Here is a 27614-nt window from a genome sequence, read left to right as displayed (position 1 = left end):
CGTATCTTTTCTTATGTACTTGATAAGAGCCAGCGGCAGAGGATACTTTAGACTAAATATATAATAACCCGCGCCCCTTGCTATTCCTTCCCTCTAAACTTTTATCCTATTAGAGCGACATCACATCATTATCTGTTTTTACCTTCTTTATCATAATAGCGTGCAGCAAAAGAAGTGACTATTGTCTCAATGGCGCATGTCACCTAGTCTTCCAATAAATACTTTGTTGCTACGCGTGCGCGCTTAGATTTATACATCGATCCAGCGATCTTTTGACGAGTATGTACAATACTCAGCCTTTATAAAAACAACCCGTAAGCAGCTAACAAAATGGGGGTTTTCTTTGTGCCAGATTTACCTGAAAACATCAAAGCACCAATCATTGGTAACACGGCTCAGCGCATCATAAACAGTGCTTTGTTTTCAATACAAAAGCCAAAGGTCAGTATTGTTTTATCTTATGGCGAAAATATACTGCGTTGCTAAGCAATCGAATGTTATGGTTTTATGTTCTGCAGCCTCAACATCTTATGGTAACTTTAATAAACTACATAGCAAATCCCCGTCCTTCCTATAATTCTCTTTCCGTTATTTTTTAATTTGCTCGGTTACTACCAATAGACGTGTAACAAAAAGGTGTCAGGGATTTTATTTTGAATGTATTGATTCAAGGTGATTATTTGGTCCTCCACGATCCTACGATGGGTGACTTTCAATCAAGCAAGCAGCAACTACCTACATGCAAGGAATTCAGTAGACACGAATGTTTGAAAAACCTTGTTATATACATGTAGTATTATCAATCAGATCTGCAGAAAGAGGAGCAAAACATAATTGAAATCATACGATTCGTCATCGCATATCTATAAGACATGTATATTCAGTACGTACGTAGATCAATCGTAGCATGCTATTATGCACTGCTACAGTAATAATTCATCCGCTCTTATTGAAGCGATCATCCGAATAAGTATGTAGCTCTTTTTTGCCTAGTCAAGTATTAATAGTTCCTTTTATTGCTCTTTTGTTTGACTTTTTTTTTTCGGTCGAAGGATTCTCTGAACTGCGCTTGTTGGTTTTAGAAATGAACTTTTTACTAGGCAAATGCTTGGGTTTCTCTAGAGGACAACCATCATTTAAGCTTCATTTTTGCTGTTTTGCGTGATGAACTGCAGGTAGATTCAAGGAGTGATTTAAGCCGGACGATCACTAAAGGTCAATTCAACGCACCCTTTCCTAAAATGAAACTTACGACGACAGGGAGATCTTATAACGTAAGTTCTTGCCAGCGCTTCGTTGCGCAAGTAGTTAAAAGTTGTGGTAACGTGGAAAAAACTGGTTTGGATTGCTGGACAAAGCGGAAAGTGCTGCGATGGAAGTATTCTACGCCATTTGTCGTTCTTGTAGCATTTCATACAAGTTCTTCATGTTTCGTCGTCTTGGATCGGAAAATCGTACTTCCAACGCTGGGGCGTAGCCACCATTTATCCAATTCGTTCCGTAGTGGTTTCGTACATGACTCTGGTATATGCCAAGAGTACATCTCAACGTTCCATCGAAATAGCTTCACCCTGAATACGTTCAATTAATTGTTTCCAATGATGAAAGTAGCAACCCTATATATATATATATATATATATATATATATGCCTCGCCACTTTTGACACCAGGAGAAAGTGTTGTTAGAAGCGATAGAAAAAATCCAGCTCTCTGGGCTTGCGGAAAGTCCATCATTATTCTACACATGGATGATTCACCAGCGTCAATCTTCTTAGTATCCAGCACCTTGAGCATTGTATTAAAGTACAAACACAATGTTCTGTACTCAAAGCACCAAAAATTGCTAGGAAAACTGGGGCATATCTTTGCAATTTTTCGTGGGAAATGACAGAATTGCACAGGTAGTAACCGTCACAAAAACAAGAGTATGTGACACCTGTAAAAGTTGGTTCTTAGGGTGCATTTGATATGCTGTTGGATGAAAGGAGAAGCAAAAGGAATGCAGAACGTATCGGAATGGATATCCAGCGGTGACCGTACAAAACCGGGAAAATCGATATTAAGCTGTCGAATTGGAGCAGCTGCCGTTTCAATGTTGGGTGCGCCCTTAGCGTTGGACCCGTTCAAAGCAAGTATGTTACGACGGCGATACGCCATTTTACGAGCGTGCTGTAAATCGACGTCGATCTCGCGCACAGGTTGTTGTGGTGGGTTCATTGCTCTCTGAGAGCTGCTACCGACAACAAGGGCCACCCTTTCGGTAAGTTTGGCGACTGATTGCTTGCTTATATGAGCTGCTTCATATTGACCATGTGATTGCGTGTCATAGTGCCGGGCAGTGCCCACCCAACATATATGAACTTGAAGTTCACCTGGACGTCGCAGGCAATGTGTTGCATATTTCCTTTGCATTAAACACACTTTTGCTTTTAAAGGAGCAACTTAGTGCTAGCAGGTCTGACCTGATGGTCTTTTGCTTACAACAATCCCTTACGCAATGTATAGCACCAAGGGAGATCTTGATATCATAATGCTGACTCCACCGTCAACTTTCTTCTGATTCTGTTGGTAAAGTTGCCAGCCACTGTCGGTGGGCCGTTCATACGTTCCGTCTACTTTTTTGAAAAGTAGAGCAATCGTGTGCTTTTTGTCGCCGTCGATCCATCTCGTAGATTCGGTCTTCATGTTGGAGGACGTGATAAAAGCTAATCGGTGTGAGGTTGTTACTTTATGATCAGTGTGTCCGAGTTGAGTACGTGGAATAGCTCAGTAACACGACTGGTTTTCTTGCTAAAACGACTGCTTTTACGGCAGTCGCCGAAAATGGAAAGTACATAAAAAAAGTCGCGCACCCAAATATAGAGCGGAGTATATTCTTCTTCTGTGATCTCGTCATACGGCTTTCAAACGTATGGACAATGTTCGACTTGATCTCGACCATGTTTCCAACAATGACGATTCGACTTTGCCAAATCAACGAGAAGAAGCCCATTCAACTGTCCCCGTAGACAATTCAATTAGGGCAGAAAAAGAAGGTAATTCTTTTTCTTTTTGAGGAAAAGATATCGTTGAAACCTTTCTTCTTATGCTTTCCATATAAATCAGGATCCACCCGTCGTCTCAGCTTCCTCGATCGATATTTGGCTGTATTTATCCTGGTCGCAATGATCGTGGGTGTCTTGATCGGCTACTATGTGCCTGGTGTACAACATTCTTTCGAAACTGTACAATTTGGATCCGTTTCCGTTCCTATCGCCATTGGTCTACTGTTGATGATGTATCCAATCATGTGCAATGTGCAGTATGAACGATTGCATACTATCTTGGTGTCAAAACCAGTGTGGATTCAAATAGCTATCTCGATCTTGATTAACTTTATCGTGGGGCCTATTATCATGACCGCGCTTGCCTGGGCTACCTTGCCAGATCTTGCGGAATTCAGGGCAGGGGTCGTTATGATCGGACTCGCTCGGTAAAAGAAAAAATCCATTGTTTCCCCCGGGTTTTCGTATCAGCAACCGCATTGATTACTATATATAGCTAATCTGCTTCAGATAAAATTAGATGCATCGCAATGGTTCTCATATGGATCCATTTGGCGCATGGAGACGACACCTTTGGCGCAATGCTGGTTGCCATCAACTCAATCTTACAGATTGGACTCTATTCTCCTTATGCCGTGCTTTTTATTAATATCATTCCATCTTGGTTCGGTGCGCAAGCGGATAGTACCGTCAAAGTCGAGATTTGGCCTGTGGCACAATCCGTGCTGATTTATCTGGGTATCCCGCTTGTTGCTGGCCTTGCGACACGGTATTCACTCATGTATTATGCAGGCAGGAAATGGTACGACGACAAGTTTGTGCCTTTCATTGGACATTGGGCATTAATTGGCCTCATTTATACCATTACCATCATGTTTGCAAATCAAGGACATCAAATCATCGAAAACATTGGCTCTGTTTTCCGTGTGGCTGTTCCATTGGCTGTCTATTTCTGCATCATGTTTTTCGCTGTCTTTTTTGCGTTGAAAGCATTGGGTGCACCATACGATGTGGTCGTTACCCAAGCTTTTACTGGCAGCAGTAATAATTTTGAGCTGGCAATTGCGGTAGCAGTGGGAACGTACGGTGTCCGCTCGGAGCAGGCGCTGTCAGCCACCGTGGGTGCTCTAATCGAAGTTCCAGGTAATGTCAAGGAAGACCTTACTGATAATGATCATCATCACTTATACACTAAGCATAATGCTGCTACTCTGTAGTGCTTTTGGCTCTGACGTATGTCGCAATGCTTTTCCGGAAAAAATTAAACTGGGTCAATCGGTCGCCACTTATGACACTTGACAAAAACGGTTCTGTATAGACTTGCATACACTGTTACATGTAGAATTGTATATACTGTACATACATATATCCATAGCATTTACCTCAATTTAAGTTAATTCGTAGCTCGAGTTTTCAAACAAAGCTCTTTGTAACATTAGCAGATATTCATGTTTAAAAAGAATTGTAGTTTCATACTCTTATAAGGCGATATCTTACTACTGGCATCTCCAACCTGAAAAAAAGGTACGCAACATCGACTAGAACAGTTTGTGATCTCTGTGAAATTGAAAAGTGTTCATGATGATGAAAGCAAATAGCGTTGTACTCGAATATGATATTTTAACTATATTTCGATAAGCCAATGGCTTGAAGAAGATTGATTAGTGTTGATTAGTGCTATATGGCATTGTTTTTGGTGATATGATAGTAAGAGAAAAGAGCCGCAAAACATACATATCATTGTTTAATAGCAAGGGGCCTGTAGAGAACGATGTGTATCATCATTGGATATTATTTTTTATGTTATCGTGCCTTATTGCGTATATGATCTGTTCGACTGATTGATATTATGTGGATCAGCTCTCATCAAACTGATATTACACCCTGCTCAGAAATTAATAATACCCTTACTCATACAATGTTCTTTTGCTATATTGCATTCACTAAGCTGCAACAAAAGTGCCAGCCGAGGTTAGTCAGTGTGTGAAACCGTGCAAATTAATATGAAATCAAGATCAGGAACAAAATATGTTTCACGCGTGCTAATACAAGCGAGTCGCGTCAAAGGCAAAAAAGCAGGGCTCAGAATATGTGTATATGACATTAGTAAACTAACCGTCTTCTTTTGTTTGCATTTGACGCAGCAGTACCTGTTCTGCGTCCGCTGCCAATTACCTTCCGAAACCTTTGGTGCGTATATACACGGCTGGCATAGCCCAATTGCTTTTTTTGGTTTGGCGGGTGTTATTGCACTTGGCCCCTTCACCTCTCTCTCTTACTCTCCTCTCTCTCTCTCCCTTTCAAGGCTCAGCCCTTTCCCCCTTCCAATATAGCTATTTTAGACAACAATAACACTATAAGTAATGGACTATAGTTCAGGCCCATATGATGGCCATTACTCTAGCAATCCACGAAGACCAGATATGATTCACCGAGGAAGCAGCAGTAGTAGAGTAAGTTTCTCATGTTGCAAAACGATGCACTGATCAGTTTGACAATTCAAGTACCCACCCACACATATGCATTTAGCAGCGCTTTTTTTTACGCAAAAAGAACAATAAGAACTCATTTATCTTGAACACAAAAAAATTATACTTGTAGTCTGGCGAGATTGAACAGGTCGTTACCAAACTTTTACGAACAACAAAGGCGTTACTCGAAGCTTTGACCCAATGGTCACAGCTACGTGCAAGTACGGCGGAAATCCTCGAATACCGCGAAACGCTAGAGAGGCAGTTTCATTTAGTGTCACAAGCGTTTGAAGAAAATGGCGTGCACATGAGGTAAATATGCGTTTTGAAACAAAGAACCTGTAACTGTCAAGTTTCCCTGAAAACACAAAGCTAATGTGTGCATATATAAACCAACGTTTTTTCTAGTGATTTGATTTGGATTCCTCATCAGCTCAAAGAAACTGTGTCAGCAGCAATGGACGAAGAACCTTCTCAAGCCACGCTCGACCACCACTTGCCAAAAATCCGAGACGTTATTGTGCACTTGCTGCATGGTTTAAAAGGAAAACAACACTCGCTTCGTGAACGGGATGCTCAACAGCAGCAACAGCAGCAACAGCAGCAACAGCAACAGCAACGTGAATGGTCTACAGCTCGTGATTCCTATCGATCCACAGATTCCTATCGATCCACAGACTCTTGGCGCCGAGAAGTACCACAAGCAGCATTGAATAGAGGCATGCAATCGCCGCCACGAGGACCCATTTATCCACCCGATCGATCACCACCGCCGCCTGGTCACTCTCGCTTGACAACATCCGACTATGATCCTCGCTCAGGCATGCCTCGACCCTCTGTCTCATCCGAAAACTCTCCTCGCTACGCTCCTCGCCCTTACTCACCCATACCGCCACGCATGCCATCCCCGTCTCGATCGACATCATCCACTGGCGACACTAACACGAACCGACCGCCATCCTCTTCGTCAACTGCACGCAGCGCCAGTGGTTATTATTCACCAACACCTTCATCTGCAAGTATTGTTGCTAATAATAATGCTGCTGCTCCACCCCCTCCTCCCCCTCCACCACCTCCACCTGTTGAGCAACAGCAGTTACAACCACCTAAACCAAGATCCGATTTCGATGAAAATGATCCCGGAACAGCCAGTGCACTTGCTGCATTAAAACGACAAGAGAATCTTGCTCGACGTTCCTCTGTACGTCGAGCATCCATGTTTCGAGCGAACGGTGCTGTTAGTGACTATCATCCAACCAAACGACCTGGGAATGACCTGGCACCACCTGTGCCTTCGCTTCCTTTACGTCGGTCTGTTGAAGGCATGAGCAAATTGGGAACAGTGACCGAAACACAGGCAATCACAGCAGAACCAGAAACTGTTAAAGAGGATGGACAAGGCGAAGATTTGGATCAAACTGGTAAGCAGACTTGTTGTGTGCTTTTAAGCAGAAACATGCATGCAGAAAAGTTTTACATGTGTCTTTGTTTTTAATTCACCGGTTTGATAGGATTGACATTGTTTTTACAAATCGGCAAGCAAGTGAAAAAGGTGTACTATACTGGCGAGATTAGTATCCCCGCATTGCGTATGCTGTTTATCGAACGATTCAATTATTCGTCTGGATTGAACGATTTTCCAAACATCTATATTCGTGATACCTCCCTCAACGTGTCTTACGAGCTGGAAAATCTCGAAGAAGTGGCGAATAAAACGGTGTTGTCGCTCAACGTGAATGGTACGCAGTGATAAATACCGTCACATTCTATCACTATTTTTGTTATGGAGAAAAGAAGAGTTAGTGATTAACATCTGTTTGTGTTCTACATAGAAGAAGAAGCGACGCAAAAGCAATGGATGGATAAGGTGACCGAGTCAGTTGAAAAAGAAATGAGCGAAATTCGACAGCTTTTTGTTGAGCATGTGGATGAGCTCAAGATACAGGTCGCAGAAACCCAAAAATCAGTACAGCAACAGCAACAGCAACAAACCATCCCTCCCCCACCGCCACCGCCACCAACAGATGCAGAAGCAGCACCAGAAGCAGAAGCAGAAGCACCTGCACCCAAACCGGCAGCTGAAGCACCCTCACCATCTTCATCACCATCACCAGATCAGCAGCAGTCGGATGGATCCACACAGATACCTACAGCACAACTGCAGGCACAGCTGCGGGAAATCGAGACACTACGCCGCGACATGGCGGTACTTCGACAAATCCAAAGCGAGATGCGGCAAGGCACGGATGAGATTGTAGAAGAAATGAAGGAAAAGGCACAACAAATCCGAGAGCGCGAAGAACAAGACAAGGACAAGCAGAGTGCACGGTCGGCTGCTCGTCTTTTTATCGAAGAAGGCAAAGAAAAACTGTTGTCAAACTCGGACAAGATTACTGGCCGGCTGGAGGATCTGCAGGATACTGTGGATCAGCTGAAACTGGATGTGACGCAGCGCAAGTGCCGCCCATCTGAAGCACAGATGACGCATTGCAGCAAGGAGCGTGAGGAGATTGCCCAAGCGATCGAAGAGTTTGGTGCCTACATTGTCAGTGTCAAGCCTCGCTGGAAGAAGACGTGGGAGCAAGAGCTGCAGACAATTGTCAAGGAGCAGCAAATGCTAAAGGAACAGGAGGGTCTGCTGTTGGACATGCGCGACGATTTGACAGCGCTTGTGGAAGTCTACGAGCAGCTCGAAAAGATCTATGCGTACCAAGCCAAGGCCAAACCCGTGGTTCGCGAGTTCCATGTTGCGCCTGCTGAAGAAGGGTTTGAAGGCATGAACAGTGTGCTTAAGCAAGTCGCCACAATTGATGTTGACCATGACCGACGTTTACGCGCCATGGAACAAGCAGAAAAGATGCGACAACGCGAGCTGGATAATCGTATTGACGAGTTTGAACAAGAGCTGTCTACGTTTGTGGGTGCCAAGAAGCTCAAAAAGACCGGTGGTGCGGAAGAAGCAGAACGACTTCGGAAACAAAAGGATGCCGATATTATCAAGCAGCTCTACATGGAACGGAAACAGAAGGAAAAACAGAATGAAATACAGAATGAACAAGAGGAGGATAGGCCAGATGAAGATAGTAACTAGTTCATCACCACCTGATTTTCCCCTCCCTTTTAACTTATATAAAGTTATGTACAAATTGTTACTAAACACATGAACTTGTGGATGGTCTTCTTGTCAACCACAGTATGCATCTATATTTAATGTTTAATTCTACAGTGAAAGGAAAGCATATTTGATATTGTAATTTGGTACAATGCAAATGGTGAAGACGTTGGAGAGGGATAAGACTATAGGTTTACGTACCTGGTCATTTATCATGAGCCTGCAAGACTTAGTGATAAGACCGCTAATGTCAGGATGAGCGCTTGTGCGACAGACAATGACCTCAAATTTCTCGATGGTACGATAAAAAGTAATAGACAACAGCATCTATCGTCATCCCTGAAAACCTAGTTATTGCTGCAATCAATAAGCAGTTACTACATTCCGGCTTATTTCCTAACAGGACGCATGCTATATATGCACAAAGGCGACGATGATGCTCCTTCATACATAAATATATACCCACAACCTTGACAGGGCTTTGTCCCAGGATACTTTGCATTCACCAAGCGCACTACACTACTTTATCTGAATGTAAAGATATCCCGCGTACTGGTTCTGTTATTGCTATCTAGATATCTACGTATCTCTAGAGTGCGATATCATAGTGCCTTGACGATAGTGCCTTGACGATAAGCTTCTGCGAATATGTGATACTGTATGTGTGTGTGTATATACACAAGCTTGCTGTGCTTTCACAGGGCCCTGTTCCCGTGTTGCACCGTGTAACATGGACCAACCCCCCCTAGTTTTCCCACTGTGCTGCAACATGTAAAAAAATTTACGCACTTGTTTATTAGTAGTCTAGACATGCTCGTTGATTGAAAGAGCAGTACACATGGACTGCTTACAAATAATGCATACATAAAGTGATCAATATCCGGAAGATGAAAAAAGCTACTCTTGCACGCGATGCGTATTTTCGGGCCGCATGATCAGAATGGGGCGGGGGGTTGGTTGGGATTGGTCCTGTCGGAACTCGGTAATGAAAAAGCCGCACAACACACTGTGAAACGCTTAAATAAAGTGGCGAAAGGGATAAAAAACAATTGTTGCACGTTTCTTCCTTTTCCTCTCTTCTTCCGTCTCTCTTTCTCACTCACTCACACTCACTCTCACCCTCGTCTTTTTGCTTGCCACCTCATCTAAACCGACAACCATGGCCATTGCAAGCATTTTTCAATCCCACAAAAAGCGACCGTCACTCGAAATTTCCATCAATAAACGGTGGAGCGCTTCATCGGCATCGATTGACTCACCGACGTCGCGCGTCCGCCAACGCTTTTCATCCATTTTGCACGGTCGCAAAGCATCAATCACGACCCTTGAGACAATGGACAGCGCGAGCGAGCCCCGGTATTCGTCAAGCTCGGATCGATCATCACTCCAACAGCCACCTACACCCCCACCGCATACCCCTCAAACACTGTTTGAAGAAGAAGAGGAAATGATGCCTTCATCATTCAACTTGGCACGTCAGGTCCGATGTGTGCTGGGAACGGCCCTGGACGAAGTCGACGAGGAGATCGAGCTGGAGTGGGAAGACCATCGCCACAAGCTGCGTCAATCGCTTCAGTTGCCCAAACGACCCGTGTCCTACATGTAAAAGGCACACTCTTTCTCTCTCGCATATACGTGCTGCATGCACAACACACGCCCCCGCAAATACCTCTTTTCTTGTACAGTTCTACATAGATCTATATTTACTTATCCCTATATTACCCTTATAATGCTAATACTATCATCATCCCCATCATATCAACTGATTATTAATAATAATGATAACAACACGTCCTACTGCTACTGCGTCAACTATCACACACACAGGCTGTATCTTGATATCGTCTCTTTAAAATAAGTATGGGTGACACATAGTCGGGCGAGAGGTGCCACAATTCCGAAATGCAATGATATCATTATTTCTTTCTTTCGCCGTTCCATGCGTCTGTGTTGAACCGACATCTTGAAACACATTGTGCACACACAGCAAAGAAAAGGTCATGTTATAAAAACAAGAATATCGGGCCCACTGCTCCTCTCTAACAATCTCATCTCCTGTTGTTGAACTCAATGACATTGGAAAAACTTTTCTCATTTATCAAGAAACATGCTACTGAGTAGTTTTCGCAAAGTTACACCGACTTTTGATTGGTTCTACCCTGGGAAGCACTGCCTTTGATCTCCTCTACTCTCTCTATCTATGCAAGCAGTTATTCCAAGTTTCGATATAGACGTTGTTTTCCCGCAATCCAGCAAGTAGCAGCGCTAGCCCATCTTCTCACTGTGGGTCCGTGAGAAACATGATCTGGCTATATACTCCCCTATTGCCAAATGGAACCCAGTGATTTTATCTTTTAGCCCATGCCCTATTTTGATATAGGATGGGCGTTACGTTATGTAGAGGGCTCGTACCTACCACAAATCACATGCTACCAGGGCTAGTACTTTTAAAATACATGTTTAGGTTACTCTTTGAAATACAAAACAATGACATCGTTGCTAGATGTACATGCGTCAAAGTTCGATGAACGGGATCAGCTCCGACATTAGAACGAGATCAGAACTCGCACAGATTAACTTTTGTCTGCGCGCACAATCACCGCCGAAAAGCCGCTAATACGATTAACAACAAAACGTCATAGCACATAGAAAAATATCAAAGCATGGTCCATTGCCTGAAAAGGTTATTACCGAAAGTTTAATAGTTGCCACTTCTTTCTTTTATTCATCTAAGTTAGACATATTGATATACGAATTCTCCGCTCCTGTAGGGGTTGATGTCATGTTGGCAATTTATCATTTTTACACTGGCTCGAAATATTATAGCGTACCAGCTTGTCATCCACAGTTTATCAGAATCACAAAGCAGGTATATGCAATGGTTTTATATGTATAACTTTACATAGTATCATTGCAGCTGATTAAAATGGCTATCTGTTTTCTGGATGATTGAATCCGTTCCCCACCCGCACCCCAGCATTTTGACATAGCATCACTGTACTCGCTATAAAGCGATCAACATGGATTATAATCATGTCGAATAGGATAGCTAATCATGTCCCACCGTTTAATATACAATTTCCAATTCTTCGGCGTCATTACTACGTTGTCGAACATGTCATCCAGATACATATGTTCTATTCTCGCGTTTTATGAGGGTAGAATCGTGTGTAATTCTGGGGATAGCATTAGATGGTTTGGAGGAGGCCCGTTGGATCATTTCGCTGATTTTGCTTCTTTGATAAGTTGTAGGCACTTTGAAACTTATTGTTTTACGTATACCCGCTTGTGCTTTTTACAAGAACTCTATGCAATCACGCATTTGACAGCAGTTCTCGAATACCTACAAAGGAGACTCGTTCAGCTCCGGGGAACGTTGTTGTTGTAACAATGGCTAATATCGAGAGCCTAAGGCCGCGCCACTGTTTGAAGTGACCTTGCTCTAACCAGACATCTGTGGTCAGCGCCATTGTATGTATATCTCAAACGTACTCTGTCAACAATCGATAATCGAGTAATATCAAACCTGATCCAACCCCATACCAGCTCAGAATTCGTGTCACGCCAATCGAGGGTCAGCCATTAGGTTCAAAATCCAGTAGAGTGAGCCTATATAGCCGTGGAGTTCTAGTAGTAGAAGTAGTAGTAGTAGTAGTACGATTGAAACAGATAATGTTGTCGATGTCTTGATATGCTGTCGTGAAGTTGGGTCTACTAGCGGTGAGGATGGACGAGACGTCACTGCATACTATGTTTTTTTTGACAGATATGTTTTAACGATAAACGAGCAAATCAGTAAATGCGTACAGTAGCGTATATGCTATTCTCACACGCTCGCTCTTCATTTTTGATTACGTCGTTCCAAAGTGATGATAGTAAAACTTTATCTCTTTCTTTTCTCACACAAACCGCTCTCCGTGTTCCTTGATCCGAGGATGGCGGGAAAAATCAGAAAGATGTGTATCACAGGGACTGATTCCCCGCAAAACTGCCAACTCAGATTTCTTTTTTTAACTATACTGTAAAGCTATAGATGTGTGTTCTGTTCACTAATCATAATGGTGCAGAAAAAAAAAAGGTTCAAATTGTAATGCAAACCCCTTTCTGGCTATACCTTTTTTGAACTATGTTTTGTGGAGTTGTGGGGTCTGGGAAACGAATGACGGCTGAATGATGGGTCTGCGGTGTGGCATATGTAGATCTCGATTTTGTCTTTGCTTGTCTCATTTACAAAAAAGCAGACACGTACAAGAAGGACGTGATGTATCACTGCGAGTGTCATCTTACACATAGAGAACATGTGTACACGGGGTTTCATCTTTTACCTGAAATATGTAGCGCCAAACAGTTGCGTAGATCTGTTTTATCACCTCATTTCTTTCTCTGTGTACATACAAGGAATCTCCTTTTGCTTATTTTTCAAATGTCACCGACAGTATCCTTTAGGTATCGGATCCATTCATTGTTGTCATGCACAAAATCATGGAGACAGCATAGAATTCAAATTAAGGCCGACAACAACCAGCCATGCAAGTTGCCAATGTAAGAATACACAAGCAATAGCGAGAAATCCTGAAATTACATTATTCTGTTTCGCTAAGGATAATGCAAACACAGTAGAATCTGAAAATAATCAAGCTTATTATCAGCTACAATACAATTTGGAAGATTTCATGAATGCGCTGTGCCAAAACAGACCCTTCTGTATATAAATAGCTACTTTGCTAGCCCAAATGAGTTGCAATGGTGTTTGATTCTTTCACAATCGAAAGTGAAGGCTAAGCGGCACTGCGCTCAATCCGCTATGGCAAGTATCAATTGTATCAGCTGTCATTACAAAGAAACGTGAATACACATAAAGAATATGAGCCGCTTTCACCGATATGCTACAGATACACGATGATAGTACTTATTCGTACTAAAACGACTGCCAGGTGCTGCAAATGCGTCGAGCTTACCATGTAAAGGATACATACAAAACCAAGTCATTTCGCCTTCTCATTTCTAACAGCCACATTATAACTGCTTCATAAACATTATTTCTACGATATCATAAAGCCCATCTTTGCCTTCTAAAAATATGATAGTATTTATGCCTTGCTTTATTTCAAGCACAAAGTAACGGTTTTACTTTTGTCGCTACTATTCTCAATCTATAAAGAGGTGTGGATATGTGATGGACGATAAACGCCCTGTACTTATAGTCATCAGTGACGTTCTCTTTCAAGTGTATATGTAGTGCCATGTTTATCCTTCATCACAATCTGTGCGGATGAAAAGGTATCATTTAAGCCCATCTGCTACTACATCCAAAGGAAACACTTGGTCATTTGAGTCTACGGGCCATTTATTCTAGAGCTTCTGTTGCTCATCTATCGAATGCTATACCACACCATCTGTCAATTTTCTAATTTTACAGGCCCGCTCGCTCGAGCAGTAATAGGGTGTACCGAGCAGCAGTAAAATTATTCCATCAGCAGAAGGCCAATTATAGGGTGTATGCAAACGAGAAAAAGACTTATCTACTGAGCTCCATTTTTTACAGAGCTGCTTACATAAAAGCTAGAGATACCCTCCACCTTATCGCTTCTATGTAAATCAAAAAGCAAAGAAAAGTGGAAGCATGCGTGTTTCAAGTTCCATAAAAAACGTGCTACATACTCGGTGCGTCGGAACAGATTGCTCGCTGGCTGGCTGGCTGGCTGTCAAAATAATAATTTTTCGAGGTCTCCACGCACACAGACACGCAACGCAACGCACGCGCTTGTCGGCTCTCTCTCTCTACTTCTAACAAACCGTACCCTATAAAATGCAAGCCCCTCCTCCCAACATTGATCCCAATTCTGCCGTATACGCAACGGATGAATACGGAAGACCATTCATCATTGTTCGTGAAGGCCAAAGAAAATCCAGATTGTCTGGTATTGAAGCCATCCGTGTAAGTTTTCTTGCGTATGTTTTTTTATTTTTTGACTGGCAGGTCGCACACACGATGAATATGAGCGCGTGCGAGACGATCTGAACCATGAAGCCCATATGGAATGCTCATCCCTTTTTGTTTTTTCCCTTCGTTCAAACTGTGTTTTTGTATCTAGTCGCATATTCTTGCTGCAAAGACTGTCTCGAACATTATTAAAACGTCGTTAGGCCCACGAGGTAAAATCTCATAGATGATACAAAAAAAGGGGGTTTGGTGGCGGCGGGAATCTAAGAGGAACCAGAGGCCACGTCAGATTTTATGGAACATAATGTCGGCTGGACCGAGAAATGTATGTTATTAAACGTGGAAGGATGTGAACTCCTTTTATAAATATTTCACAGGTCTCGACAAGATCTTGATCTCGCCCGATGGTGATATTACTGTGACCAACGATGGCGCAACGATCCTGGATCAGATGCAAGTGGAACATCAGATCGCCAAACTTCTTGTACAGCTCTCCAAGAGTCAGGATGACGAAATCGGTGATGGTACCACTGGTGTTGTTGGTGAGTATCTCTGAATAGCATGGAAGTAAAGTGTATTACGCGTCAGGTTTCTTACTGACCGAAATTTTGTAATATTTTCTTAGTGCTTGCTGGTGCTTTATTAGAACAATGTGAACAGCTTCTTGATCGAGGTATTCATCCTATTCGTATCGCCGACGGTTTTGAGCGTGCCTGTAACGTTGCTGTCGAACATCTCGACAAGATCTCTGACACAATCGAGTTCAGCAAGGACAACGTTGCTAACCTGAAAAAGACGGCCATGACCAGTTTGGGTAGTAAGATGTACGTATACAGTTGTTGATGTTCGTTATGCACTATGTGTAATCAATTCCTGGCAAGTAGAAAATTAAAATGGTCACTAAACAATCACATAAATAACATATACCCAGTGTTTCCAAGTGCCACGAGCAATTCGCAGACATTGCAGTGGATGCAGTTCTTTCCGTTGCCGACTTGGAACGCAAGGATGTTGATTTCGAGTTGATCAAGGTGGATGGCAAGATGGGCGGCTCGCTCCAAGATACCACGCTTGTCCACGGTGTTGTTGTCGACAAGGACATGTCACATCCTCAAATGCCTCGAGAAATCCGCGACGCCAAGCTCGCTATCCTCACATGCGCATTCGAACCCCCACGACCCAAAACCAAGCACAAGCTCGATATCACTTCGGTAGAAGAATACAAGAAGTTGCAGGAATACGAAAAGAGCAAATTCGAGGACATGATCAAGCAGGTCAAGGACTCTGGAGCCAATCTTGTCATTTGTCAGTGGGGCTTCGACGATGAAGCAAACCACTTGTTGCTTCAAAACCAGCTGCCCGCTGTTCGATGGGTTGGTGGCCCTGAAATCGAATTGATCGCTATTGCCACAAACGGCCGCATTGTGCCTCGATTCGAGGACTTGTCGTCTGAAAAGTTGGGTTCGGCTGGTATTGTCCGTGAACTTGCTTTCGGTACTACCAAGGACAGAATGCTCGTGATCGAAGAATGTGCAAATAGCCGTGCAGTTACTGTGTTTGTGCGCGGTGGTAACAAGATGGTAAGGAAAAAAAATAAAAAGAAATTGAACAAGGGAAAGAAACAGTACGCTAACTAGTGTCGTGTGTGTACATTACTAGATCATTGATGAAGCCAAGCGATCGCTGCATGATGCCATCTGCGCCGTCCGCAACTTGGTCCGCGATAACCGCGTTGTCTATGGTGGCGGTGCGGCTGAAATCAGCTGCTCTTTGGCTGTTGCCAAGGTTGCCGATGAGGTAAAGCAAATACAAATAAAGGAGGAAAAGTTATTGGGCGATCCAAGGAAAAATGCAAAATATGCTTGTCGTTCCAGTTTGATCATCGGTTGAATAAGTATATACTCACAATAAGCTCGGTTTTTTATGAAACAATAGATTTCGACAATTGAACAATATGCCATGCGCGCCTTTGCCGATGCTTTGGATGCTACTCCCTTAGCACTTTCTGAGAACTCTGGCTTGTCTCCTATCGAAACTCTGGCCGAAGTCAAGGCACAGCAGGCAACCACAGGCAACGCTCGCCTGGGTATCGATTGCTTATACAAGGGCTCAAATGGTAAGTTCACCCTCCTCCTCGTCTTCTACTTCGAAACACGATCACACACATCATCACCATCATCTCCTATCCTACTCCTTTATTCCTCTGTGGATATGGACGAAGCTACAAAAAACAAGTTATTAATATCTTTCATGATTTGCAACAATCAGATATGAAGGACTTGCATGTCTATGATCCATTGATCTCCAAGCGTCAACAATACCTTTTGGCTACACAACTTGTAAAGATGATCTTGAAGATCGACGATGTGATTACCACTGGTCCCAGCGAGGCTTAAAAATAATAAAGAAAAAGTATTAGTTGTTATGATTTTTCTCTCTCTTCGTATACATACATAAAATGAAACTTTTTGCTCACAAACAATCTTGCAAGAGAAGAAAAGAGGAGCTTTTCGTTATTGCTGATCTTGTCGCTGGCTGTGCGTCCTGATGAAGTGGAGAGTATTACCAATACAATGCAGGGTTTTAGAAAAGGGAAGCAAGACGTTAAATTATGGGGCCGTCGTCAACCTAGCCGACCGTTTAAGGCCTTGCACATTGATCCGATGGGTTTGACAAATGATCGCTGGACGTTACTCCTTTGCCTTTGTGACAAAGCAAAGGAAATAAAGTAGCCTCCTCTTTGTATACGTTATAGCATTACTGCTTTGGGGAACAGCCCCAGGACCCTTCACTTTTTACTTGCTCTCTACTGTGTCAAATTGGATGGGGAGAAGAAATCCAGGGTAGTAAAAAAGCGTAGATTCGGGCACAGTCGCTTTGAAAGAAACACAAAGGTCTCCGCACTCCTCCTTGAAAACACAACGCACACAACAAATATATAGTAGAAACATTGAGAATGTGTACTCTACATGAGTGTGGTATGTAACAAGGGAGAACGTGTTACTGATATGCTGTAAGTAGGGAAGCAGTTGTAGTGGTGTTTGTTTTCCCAGTTATTGTCAAGAAGCATGTAAAACACGCAGTACATACATACATACACACATACATTGTACAAGAAAAGGACAAAGGAGACTATATTCTTGTGCCTTTATCCGTGTCAAGAATATGTATTTAGCATGATGGCTGATAGGTTTTTATGAACTTGATGCATAAAGAGTGTCATACACACATGAAATTGATCGACTCCAATATCTCACTCTCAGGTTTTTGTATTACATACAGCTGCTACTGCTGGTAATAAAAATAGTCATGGTTGCTTTGTATCCATTATATTATCTGCATGAAATACTGACTAGAGGAAAAAGGGGGAAAGGGGCGGGAGCTTGGGGTAGAGGGTGCGGGGGTTGGGTTCAAGGGGGTGTGGGTCGGTGGAGATAGTAAGAGGGACGGGAGATGAAGGGCTGAGAGGGAAAAAAGAAAAGGCATCAATATAGCAGATGGAGAGTCTAAAATTGAAGGGTCAGTAGGAAGAATTTGGCAATGGCCCACACAATTCATAGGTTCGGTTGGGAAATTGGAAAAGGGATATACCCACTTCAACATGAGAGTGCGTAATTATAGAAAGAAAAGCGTTTCCTACTATATGCGAACAGAAACAACAGCACCAGCAGTTTTACTGTACCTACCACGGTATAATCACGCGAATAAGAACAACGCTAGTTGTTGCTGTTATTCTTAATGCGAAGGCGCATGTCTTTGGTATCCAAAAAGTCAATTGAACTTTCCTTTTTCTTCAATGGCCCCAGTTTTTTCAGGGCCACTATCGGCAGCATGTAAAACAAAAAAAAAAAGCAGGCACCAAAGCTGTCACCTACCTATCTAGCAGCAATAGTAGCGAAATAAAAGCTTCATAAGATACTTATGATTGATGATTTGCATTGTAATATGTGCAAATGTATGTATGGGTGTGTGTGCGTACAGCAGCAGCAAGGTCCCGAAAAGAGATGAAAAAAGCGGTAGGGGCCAAAAAAAGCTGCATCAAAGAAAAAGAAGGGCTAACCGCATCATATTATTATGTTCAATTACTACATACTATGTAGTATACCACTACTACGTACTACTACTGCAATTTCATTTTGCGCATAAACTTGGCTCTTTCCTCTGTTTAGGTTTTTTTTTTCTGACGGAGATTATCCTTTACAGGGAGGCGCATTAAGGCGGATAAAAAAAAAAGAGTGTGGCGACAAGTCAAAGACAGTAACCTAGCAAGAGGCAATGATAATTCGGTTAGGAGCATTGGCAACCCGAAAGAGTAACTGGCGGTGTGAGTGAGGGAGGAGTACCCACGTTGCCCATATATGCGACCCACATGCAAAGGGAGTGTTCTCTCTCTCTCACTAATGGTGTTGAGAGCACTCATGGGGATAATAGGCTGCTGCTAGTGAAGATGATGACGACTGACGGGCTGAAAGTTATATGCTGCTCATAATAATAGTAGCCACCTATTGTGTTTGAATCATGTTGTGTGCTGTTGCTGGTTTTAGAACAGGAGTAACTTTTTTGATCTCGCTTGCTCTCTCTCTGTCTCTCTAACTTCTTCATAGACACACACACACACGCACACATCACATTAGCGTATTCTTTTTCTAGGTTCGCCACCCCTTTTGCGCAGCTATTGTATAAATTCTGGCACGTCTCTTTGCTTCAAGTTGCCTTTTCCTCTCGTTCTTTCTACATCTTTACTTGCAATTTGCTAGAACCTTTGTCTTTCCCCCACACACTCTTTTTTACTTCTTCTACTACACTTCTTTTTTCTTTCTTTCTTCACCTTAATATCGGTCATAATCACCATCTACTAATATTTTACGTCTACGACTACAACAACACACAATAATATACTAAATGATGTATAAAACAATCTATCGATTCAGGTGAGAATGGGATAGCCTTAAAGCATCCATTAGTAGTAACACAGCGACCGAATATAGGAATGGATGGCTAAAACATTTATCGTAACACAATAGAGTACGAGTTGAAGAAAAGTCACTCTCTTTTCCTCTGCATATTTGCATATATCAAGACAAGGCTCCTCAATTCGAGGAGCTCCTCGACAAATTGCGGCATGCTGCGTCTCTTGAGGTACTGTATTTATTGAAGGAGAGAAGGAACCGGGGAAAAGAGAAAGAAACGCGTCTTGTTACTAACCCGATTCACGTTTCTTTAAAATGTATAGGATCTCTGTATAAATGACTACTATATCACCGTCAGCAATAACGACGACAATAATGACCATTACGAAAAGAATAATAGCTGCGACATTCTGCACGACGACCATTCCCTGAGACAGGCACTGAAGCAAATGTCCGAGCGCCATTACCTTGAGCTTATACTGCAGCGCAAGCGGGCTCGAACACTCTCACCCCCTCTTCTTCGCCGAGAAAGTTTACCCAGTAAGCAGACGAAGAAAGAATCTATTTTCGCCACTCTCTATAACTTTTGTGGTTGAATACTAATAAAAAGGAATCGGTCTGTATTGTAGTGTTTCCTCAACAGTCTCCGGACGATGTCCCGGTCATCAAGCCGACTGTTCTCAGATGGTCATCACCCAACGCCGCGCCTGTTCCTGCTGGGGCGGTTCATCCTGCGGAAATGCGGCCCTCTTTCAGTTATCATCATGACGAACAATCTTGTTCGGCCCGAAAGGACTCTGGCGTATCGTTTTGCGACGAGCCCATCATGAAAAAGAAACAGCGTGCTGTATCTGCCGATGACTTGAAAGCAAGAAAGCTGCCTGATCTCTATCATCCGTATTACTCTCCGCCTCGTCGACACAACTCCTTGTTCGAACCAACTACGACAATGACGCCGCCTACAACATCATTATCATCATCTTCAGTGCATCCGCTTGAGCTCCGCCGACCTAGCGCTATTGGCAGTCATCATCATCATCATGCGCCTCCATCACCGCCGTATCCAAAACTGCCAACAATTGCATCACTTACCCATAATATGGCACCGATCGATCAACATCTCCTCCGTTCACCTCCGCAAACACCTTCTTCTCCTGCTTCATCGTGCTCCTCGGCTCCAGTAGCTCCAACAACAGCTCCTGTTGCTGTAACCACTGCTAGTACCGCCATTCATACAGGTCGTCGAGCTTCATCCATTAAATCATCTAGCAGAACGCCAGGCCAATTCTTATGCGAACATGTAGTGGACCCTACTTCACGAAGAATCTGTGGCCAAACGTTCCGTCGCTCGTACGATTTGTCAAGACATCAATCAATCCATATGAAGAACAGACCGTTTTGCTACTGCAATCAGTGTGGCAAAAAGTTCACACGGATGGATGCATTGCGTCGCCATGAACGTGTTCAGGGACACATTGCTAGTAAACGATATCATGCCTCAGCAGGCCAGAGTGTGTGATATGTTTTGTACAAAGTCTTATTATTATCTCTTTTTATTATTACACCTACAATTACTACTGCCAACTACAATAGCAACTATTACCTTTTCCTATTTTAGTTTCACCTTTAATATCTTTTTTTTTGCACAGAGTAACCATAATATTCGCATCACCGTCCTCGTTTAATGCTCATTTTACATACATACACACAGTCCACGCACAATCTATTTCACATCTCACTCTCTTTTTTTTTCTTCACCTTTTCTCTTCAGAAACCATAGTAACTACGAGTAATTACGCACAATAAACTTTTACTTTTCTTTGCTTGCCTCATTCAGGGTCCAACTTAGTGTACACGCTAACTCCTTAATAATATTATGTACTCATCCTCTCCCCCCCCCTCCTCTTTCTCCTTTCTGTTCCTATATCTCCATCTGAGCACATAGATAGTAGATGCAGCTCCCATCACTCCTTCCTTCTCTCTCTCTCTTTCTCTCTTCCTCTTGAACACCAGTAGCAGCCGCAGCTTGTCTAAAAATGAAAAGTCTTTATCTTTTCTACCTTGTTTTTAATATAAATCAAAGTGTTATCGGTGTTCATGGTGAGGGAACTACTGCTGTTGTTGCGGTTGTGTATTGTTGAGAGGAGAAAACTGGTTGAGGATGTGTGTGTTTTATTGGTTTGCTTCGTTTTGGTTGCAAATATAAAAAATATACGTATGAATATATTTCTTTTTTTTAACGCCTGCCTCTGCCTCTTCCTCCACGACCACCGCCGCCACCGCCACCACCACCACGAATACCACGTCCACGTCCGCGAGCCGCGGGTGCTATTAACATTCAATCACATATTTAGTTATTACGTTTCATTATATAGTGTAACGATATAGAGAGGAGAATCATAGAAAAAGAGAATTAACAAACCTTCTTTCTTCTTGCCCTTGGACTTTGGTGAATCGTCAATAAGCAGTGTGTCGAGCGGTAAACTGTCAGGAAGAATAACGCATCGAATGTTGTTTCCTCGAATGCTAAGTGAATCCAAACTAGTAGGGTCTCGGTTCTTTACAGTCATCTTGACCGTCTTCAAGTGTGTGTTCATGCTCATGTCGACACCTTTATAAAAGCGAAAGAAAAAAAACGCACCCAATCGTGTTAATTTGATTGCTTCGTTTGCATTATCTTTTATTCATATGTGTTATAAATGGTTTGCGTCAATTTGTTACCAGTGATCGTGCCGTGAACAACTGTGCCGTTTTTCAACTCGACGGTAACCGTCTCGTTATTCAGTTTCATTAAAAATCTACAAGATCGATTCGAAAAATGTGAGTTGACGCGTATACAGACATGGAAATTAGATGAAAACATCAAAACCAATGCACTGGTGTATTATACAGAAATATAAAGAGCATATAAAACAAGTCGCGATCGTTATAAAGATTTGCAATATACGTTACCTCACTAATTTCATGATTGGGGCAAGTAGTGTGTATACGTATAAGTGTTAAAAGCAGATAGACCAACGAACGACCACCGCAGTGACAAAGACACAAAGCTACGCTTTCAATTTTCTGGCAGCGCAACCCAAAAAGCATTCCGCCCTGCCTTGCTCTTTCTCTCTGTGTGTCTCTCCTCCGTCTGCGGCGCCCAATTAGTTTTGGCAGCTTTTGATGCTTAATTCCAGCTAAGCCACTATGAATGCGATCGATTTCCTTCCACTCTCGCTGCTTCTTTACATGTATTGTACATAGAGCGCTTTGAGTTTTCTACCTGCTGACCAGCGTAGCAGTAAAAGTGAAAGTGGATAACGCTTTGGAAAATGGGTGGGGTATATAACAGATAATATAATCTACGTTTTTATAAAGCTTCTTCTATATCGGATATTTCGCAACGTAGACTGCACAAAGAAAACTCAGTTTCTCTGGATAACGATGCCCATTGTAGCAGCAACTCTTTCTTTCTCGTCCTCCGGAAGAGTACCGTAATTGAAAGTATTACTGTTTGTTTTATGAGTTGCGGTTTCCTGGTTTGACATGTGCTAGTTGTTGTTATTGCTCGCCTCTTTTCAGCGGCGACAGTGCTTTGTTTGGTTAGATTTCATGCTTTGAAATCCTTTACCAGTTACTTATCAACGCCAGTTAGATATTATCGGGACTTACGGAAGATGGGTCGAGGGGATCTAAAGAATTTACAAGGTGACAATGCTACAATGTCGATGAGCTCAGCATGAAATTACCTATCATACTGTGCACTAAATGTATCTCGCTAGCAAGTTTAAAAGTGAAAACGAGTGCTAGCATATTCTTTACTGTTCTTGCTAATGTGCGATCATTGCATTTAAAGGCATACGGTTGTCGATGGTTTTTTTTAAGAAACAAAAAAGATCTTGATTTCCTGAGAGATAGTATGCCAGCTAGTACATGGTACACTGCGTGTTACATGTAGGGCAACGTCAATCCATCAAAAGACAATTACATGGTAAGCCTGTAAGATGGGTTGCTCCTTGCCATCCATGGGGATATCATCAGGCTTTTTACAGTGTTAAAGAGAAACTATCGATTTGCCTCCATAGTAATAAACCCTGTTACAATGACTGTTTGTCAATTTATGTAGTAGTGATATGATAGCCATTGTTCCACGAACGTTTTCCTGCCCTGAAGAGTTCATGCTCGCGCATAAACTGGCTAGTACTCCCAACGGCATGTATCAGCCTATTGCTTGTGTAACTACGATGTAATGGCATGCAATTGTCACAAGCAAGCAATCCACAATTACAATGAAATTCAAAAACCTTTCCGGACCGCCTTTTCTTGAACAAAATAGTTGATTTAAAGATAAAGTGTTAGACCTTTAACTCGAATTCGGAACACGCCGGCAGAAGCAAAGCTTCATTGCGAAGCAACAACGTCGACAATGCTCTCGGTCACTATGACGAGACCTGCAACAAAAGTACACGTACAAAGAGCAACAGCGCTTGAAATTAAGCAAAATTACTAATCTGCATTAAACGATGCGCTTCAGGCACTCGAGCACCGATGCCACCATGCGACTACGTTCAGGCAACTTGTATCACTTGCCAAGCAACTTACGAGAGGTGTTTTTGACCTATACGCGTGAACTTACTCGCGTACCAAAATCTGGCAGCCGCTACGACGCGCTATTTACTGCAGAGAAACATATCAAGGATGCGATCCAACAGTAAAATAGATGGCTAATGCGAACTCTGTCCAAAGAGGCTCTCTTACGCATCCTCTCGGGTGTTCATTATCATTCTTGTGTCGTACTTAGTATGACGTGCAAATTTTGGAATCATTCGATGCATACATGAACGACTGGTTCGAAGTGTGGAACAGAACAACACTATCTTCGCTCATCTATGAATCTATCATAGGAGTGACATAGTACTTGACTCAACAAGCAGCACAGGATTTAAGGGATCGAGGTATTCCACGCGCTTGCAACCCATAGCGCTCCGAACTTGAGGAAAATTCGCCTTTATGAAAATGTCATTACACTCAAGAGCGACTTTTATGCGCAAGATATGGCATCTTTTAGCAAAGCCTTAATACTTACGTCACCAGTCCGTGTCGCTCGTTCTAAGATACCTTTTGAAGGCGCTCGGCGAATTGTCGACTTGATCTTGGTTCTTTCCACGTTCAATCCCGCAAACCGTTTTCACAAACCTGGACTACAGATGAAGACACCGGATGTTCAAGCAAAAACATTGCGCAATGTGATCAGCTTTCCAAATTCACGGCTGATGGATGGCAACTCCATTATGTTTGGTACTGGTGACAACGAAAGTGTTTTAAAAGCGTTTTGGCCCCAGCAAGATGATACGAGACTGGGCAATTTGATCACGAAAGAGGGGTTGACTGAATTTGCTCATATATAAAAGGGAAGAGGAGGAGAAAAGCCCTATGTTAAAAAGCACTCTCTGCTATTCCTTAGCGACACGTGAAACAAATCGTGTTTGATCCCAAGGAAACATCGAAAAAGCGATAGAAAACGTCATCAAGTACATGACTGCAACTAATGAAAGTAACTTGAGTCTTTAGGTGGGTATTTATAACTTCTGTATTTATTGTATGGCTGACCTACTACTTATTACTGTACCGGACTTGATACCTCAAATCGAGTTTTTTACTTTAGATATCAGGCCAAAGTATACGACGACTACTTATCCGCTGATTTGATATACCAACTTATCGGACTGAGCAATAAGAATCTTGGCAATGTCAAGTTCAAGAGTGTTCAAGGTTGCTCCATTGACTGGTTTGATTGGGTCCTTGCCATGTGCCCTGGCATCGATATGTTTTGCTACTTACCTACCTTTATCTACTGTACTACACGTCCCGTTTCAATATCTCGACCTACTGGCGTACCACCCATTCAACCCAACATGACCATCTGTACGGCACATTTCAAAGTGCAGTAATAGAGGCCTTTCTTGAATTGATGCCACGCTTTTCAAACTTGTAGCATTTCGCCCTGGAGGAAATTTGTCGATGCAACGCAGCTTGAATACGACAAGTACTCGAAAACGTCCAGAAGTACTGCTATAAAATAAGCGACATCTACATCGTCAATACAAACGATAAAGGCCGTCTTTCAGCTCGTTACCTAGTGAACAACGCAACACCGCATGTACCAGGATTAAAAGTTCTTTGTTGTGGGCTTTCTATTGTGTGAACTACGATACCACCGTGGCATTGCTTATCAAGAAACACCGCCAAAGTCTCCAGGTGCTAGCACTCGGACTCGATGGTGAAGATGAAGCGACTTTAAACTCTTTAGTCGTTATCAACGCTTGCAAATCTCGGAGCACCAAGTTAAAAAAAATCACGCTTAAAGACTCAGTAAAAAAAATGGCACAAGTATATATATACATACTTTTGCGAAGTCTGTTTGAAGCAGATAATGCACCCCTGCATTCAGTAATGTGCACGGTGGAAGGATAAGTTGCGATTACAGTTGCAGAATCACAAAAACTGAGCCGCATTATGTGCCGTCAGTGAGTCTGAAAAACGGCTAAAAGACTCGTGGGGAATCGACTTGGATGAAGGAGGGACAAGAACAATATTCATCCCAAACAGTTTAGAAGGATGCTAGTATCTATTGGCGGGAAAAATGGGAGCGGAGGACGGGTGATGGCGAAGTTGAGACAGTAAATACGGGGGCGGAAGGAACCCGAGGAACCTGGTGCTCCATCGTCATATGTAACAATCAATAAAAGAACACCCTCTGAGCAAACGAGATGTGAGCTACACACAAAAGAGATGTGCCATACTTAATTATGTGGGTGGACTTTTTGGTTTATATATTGTCCTGCGTAATTCATGTTGAAAACACACCAGGCGGCATACGCTTTAATCAACATTATTTCCAACACCAAATTAAAAAGCATTAATCGGTTAACAAGCGCCATTTCCATGATGATGGCCCTTCCCTTTCTCGTGTCATCATATACCTTGACAGAAAGCTATGTATGCGTGTGACGTTGATTGAGGCCAGCTGCAATTAGCTAGACAATTGATAGATTTGTTTCTCGCCGTTGCCACAACCATACCTTCTTGATTCCACGTATTAGCATTGGCGCAAAACTGATAAATCATAATTGTGGACTCGTTCCTCTCTGCTACTACTAGCTGCGTCAGGAGCAGCAGTATGTAATTTGTCGTTATATTAGCAGGAAGTGCCTGCCGCCTCTTGTACGGAACCTCCATTTTTCACCTAGATATAATGTTCTGCTATCTGTTTACGGGGTTTTGGCTTTTTTTAGCATCCCCTACCCCTTGAAATATAAAATGCCGTACAAACGATCACGTCGTCATCCTTTTTACTTTGTTTACTTGATCAAAATCAGTATATTGTTACTGTACGAGAAGTTTTATTAACAAACTATAACGCGTGCGACGATTATTACTAATTTAGGCAAAAACGAATAACGGCAGGAGACAACATGTACGCTGGCTTCTCTCTTCTGCGAAAAGGCAGATTTTCTTTTTCGCATTCATGTACATAGCACGACTTGTTTGCAGCTGGTAGTGATGATAAAATAAACGACAGCAGCTGCAATATAGACTGTTTTATGTGCATCTTGCGTTGATGCTGCTGTAATACTGTAATTGGTGCGGGTGACCAAACAATTGCTCATTAAGCCTGATTTTGTACCAGTTTGTTTGGCTAATGGTTTCATTATGATGGCTTGGGCATTGAAGCTAGCTGTAAACTTTGTTATCACTTTACCGACAGTAGTAGCATCTACTACCACGTATAGTGTACATTTTAATTTAACGTACGTGGACTTCGATCAACATAGTAATAAGCCATAATTTTTTCTCTCCTTTTTAAATTCTTTATGCTCTATCATACTGCAAAACATGTCAACGTGTTTTCTCCTTTCTTTCAAAAATGAACGGTTATACGGCAAGTCAAATAATCTCGTTGTACTGCATTTAAAGATGGATATATCTTTTTCTTTCTCTCCATAACAAGTCAGGAACGCTGATTAACATTAATCGATGCCTATTACAGAATGGTGCGACTATTTACAATTTTTAACGGATATGAGTATTATATATATCTGTGCTGCACAAGCAAGTAGTGAAATGACAAAACTAAGCGACCGATCACAT

General features: G+C 42.5%; 7 protein-coding genes across 7 annotated transcripts; 6 read left to right on the top strand and 1 right to left on the bottom strand.

Annotated features, from left to right (window-relative positions):
• The first annotated feature begins 2878 nt into the window (after positions 1-2878).
• BDB00DRAFT_948272 (arsenite transporter) lies at positions 2879-4548 on the top strand. The gene is made up of 4 exons (XM_053129545.1): positions 2879-3035; positions 3106-3472; positions 3565-4187; positions 4262-4548. Exons 1-4 carry the CDS (start codon positions 2912-2914, stop codon positions 4360-4362), a joined length of 1215 nt encoding a protein of 404 aa, XP_052972492.1. The 5' UTR covers positions 2879-2911; the 3' UTR covers positions 4363-4548.
• Positions 4549-5291: 743 nt separating this feature from the next.
• Positions 5292-8743, top strand: BDB00DRAFT_966514 (actin interacting protein 3-domain-containing protein). Its single transcript, XM_053129799.1, has 5 exons — positions 5292-5497; positions 5646-5827; positions 5924-6936; positions 7027-7254; positions 7348-8743. Exons 1-5 carry the CDS (start codon positions 5408-5410, stop codon positions 8604-8606), a joined length of 2772 nt encoding a protein of 923 aa, XP_052972491.1. The 5' UTR covers positions 5292-5407; the 3' UTR covers positions 8607-8743.
• A 935-nt stretch (positions 8744-9678) lies between these two features.
• Positions 9679-10486, top strand: BDB00DRAFT_250049 (uncharacterized protein; the record flags this gene model as incomplete). Its single annotated transcript, XM_053116650.1, has 1 exon — positions 9679-10486. A coding segment is annotated over one exon (555 nt), but the record flags the coding sequence as incomplete, so codon positions are not given.
• Positions 10487-14388: 3902 nt separating this feature from the next.
• On the top strand, positions 14389-17254 carry BDB00DRAFT_862477 (T-complex protein 1 subunit epsilon). The gene is made up of 8 exons (XM_053126067.1): positions 14389-14565; positions 14723-14783; positions 14949-15113; positions 15197-15395; positions 15503-16151; positions 16231-16368; positions 16507-16687; positions 16840-17254. The coding sequence occupies exons 1-8, from the start codon at positions 14437-14439 to the stop codon at positions 16965-16967; spliced, it is 1650 nt and encodes a 549-aa protein (XP_052972489.1). The 5' UTR covers positions 14389-14436; the 3' UTR covers positions 16968-17254.
• A 3536-nt stretch (positions 17255-20790) lies between these two features.
• On the top strand, positions 20791-20940 carry BDB00DRAFT_721716 (uncharacterized protein; the record flags this gene model as incomplete). The annotated part of the gene is made up of 1 exon (XM_053118186.1): positions 20791-20940. A coding segment is annotated over one exon (150 nt), but the record flags the coding sequence as incomplete, so codon positions are not given.
• Positions 20941-21424: 484 nt separating this feature from the next.
• BDB00DRAFT_862473 (uncharacterized protein) lies at positions 21425-22576 on the bottom strand. Its single transcript, XM_053126066.1, has 4 exons — positions 22434-22576; positions 22203-22279; positions 21904-22092; positions 21425-21809 (listed from the first exon to the last, which is right to left on the bottom strand). Exons 1-4 carry the CDS (start codon positions 22445-22447, stop codon positions 21718-21720), a joined length of 372 nt encoding a protein of 123 aa, XP_052972487.1. The 5' UTR covers positions 22448-22576; the 3' UTR covers positions 21425-21717.
• Positions 22577-23986: 1410 nt separating this feature from the next.
• On the top strand, positions 23987-25414 carry BDB00DRAFT_880055 (uncharacterized protein; the record flags this gene model as incomplete). Its single annotated transcript, XM_053127945.1, has 3 exons — positions 23987-24174; positions 24445-24846; positions 25129-25414. 3 exons carry the CDS (start codon positions 23987-23989, stop codon positions 25412-25414), a joined length of 876 nt encoding a protein of 291 aa, XP_052972486.1.
• Between the last annotated feature and the right edge of the window lie 2200 nt (positions 25415-27614).

The sequence above is a fragment of the Zychaea mexicana genome (assembly GCF_025766255.1).
Source record: "Zychaea mexicana strain RSA 1403 chromosome Unknown BDB00scaffold_211, whole genome shotgun sequence".
NCBI classification, from domain to species: Eukaryota; Fungi; Mucoromycota; class Mucoromycetes; order Mucorales; family Lichtheimiaceae; genus Zychaea; species Zychaea mexicana.
Note: the sequence above shows the minus strand (reverse complement) of the source record. Positions and strands in the feature narration are given on the sequence as shown.

Excerpts from the sequence above, each read along its gene's own strand:
- BDB00DRAFT_948272 (XM_053129545.1), top strand. The coding sequence starts at position 2,912 with ATGGACAATGTTCGACTTGATCTCGACCATGTTTCCAACAATGACGAT. Across the intron at positions 3,036-3,105 it reads AATTAGGGCAGAAAAAGAAG|GATCCACCCGTCGTCTCAGC; the intron begins GTAATTCTTTTT and ends CATATAAATCAG. Across the intron at positions 4,188-4,261 it reads TGCTCTAATCGAAGTTCCAG|TGCTTTTGGCTCTGACGTAT; the intron begins GTAATGTCAAGG and ends GCTACTCTGTAG.
- BDB00DRAFT_966514 (XM_053129799.1), top strand. The coding sequence starts at position 5,408 with ATGGACTATAGTTCAGGCCCATATGATGGCCATTACTCTAGCAATCCA. Across the intron at positions 5,828-5,923 it reads GAAAATGGCGTGCACATGAG|TGATTTGATTTGGATTCCTC; the intron begins GTAAATATGCGT and ends CGTTTTTTCTAG. Across the intron at positions 6,937-7,026 it reads CGAAGATTTGGATCAAACTG|GATTGACATTGTTTTTACAA; the intron begins GTAAGCAGACTT and ends CCGGTTTGATAG.
- BDB00DRAFT_862473 (XM_053126066.1), bottom strand. Across the intron at positions 22,093-22,202 it reads TGTTCACGGCACGATCACTG|GTGTCGACATGAGCATGAAC; the intron begins GTAACAAATTGA and ends GCTTTTATAAAG. Across the intron at positions 21,810-21,903 it reads CAAGGGCAAGAAGAAAGAAG|CACCCGCGGCTCGCGGACGT; the intron begins GTTTGTTAATTC and ends GAATGTTAATAG.
- BDB00DRAFT_862477 (XM_053126067.1), top strand. The coding sequence starts at position 14,437 with ATGCAAGCCCCTCCTCCCAACATTGATCCCAATTCTGCCGTATACGCA. Across the intron at positions 14,566-14,722 it reads CTGGTATTGAAGCCATCCGT|TCGCATATTCTTGCTGCAAA; the intron begins GTAAGTTTTCTT and ends TTTTGTATCTAG. Across the intron at positions 16,152-16,230 it reads TGCGCGGTGGTAACAAGATG|ATCATTGATGAAGCCAAGCG; the intron begins GTAAGGAAAAAA and ends GTACATTACTAG.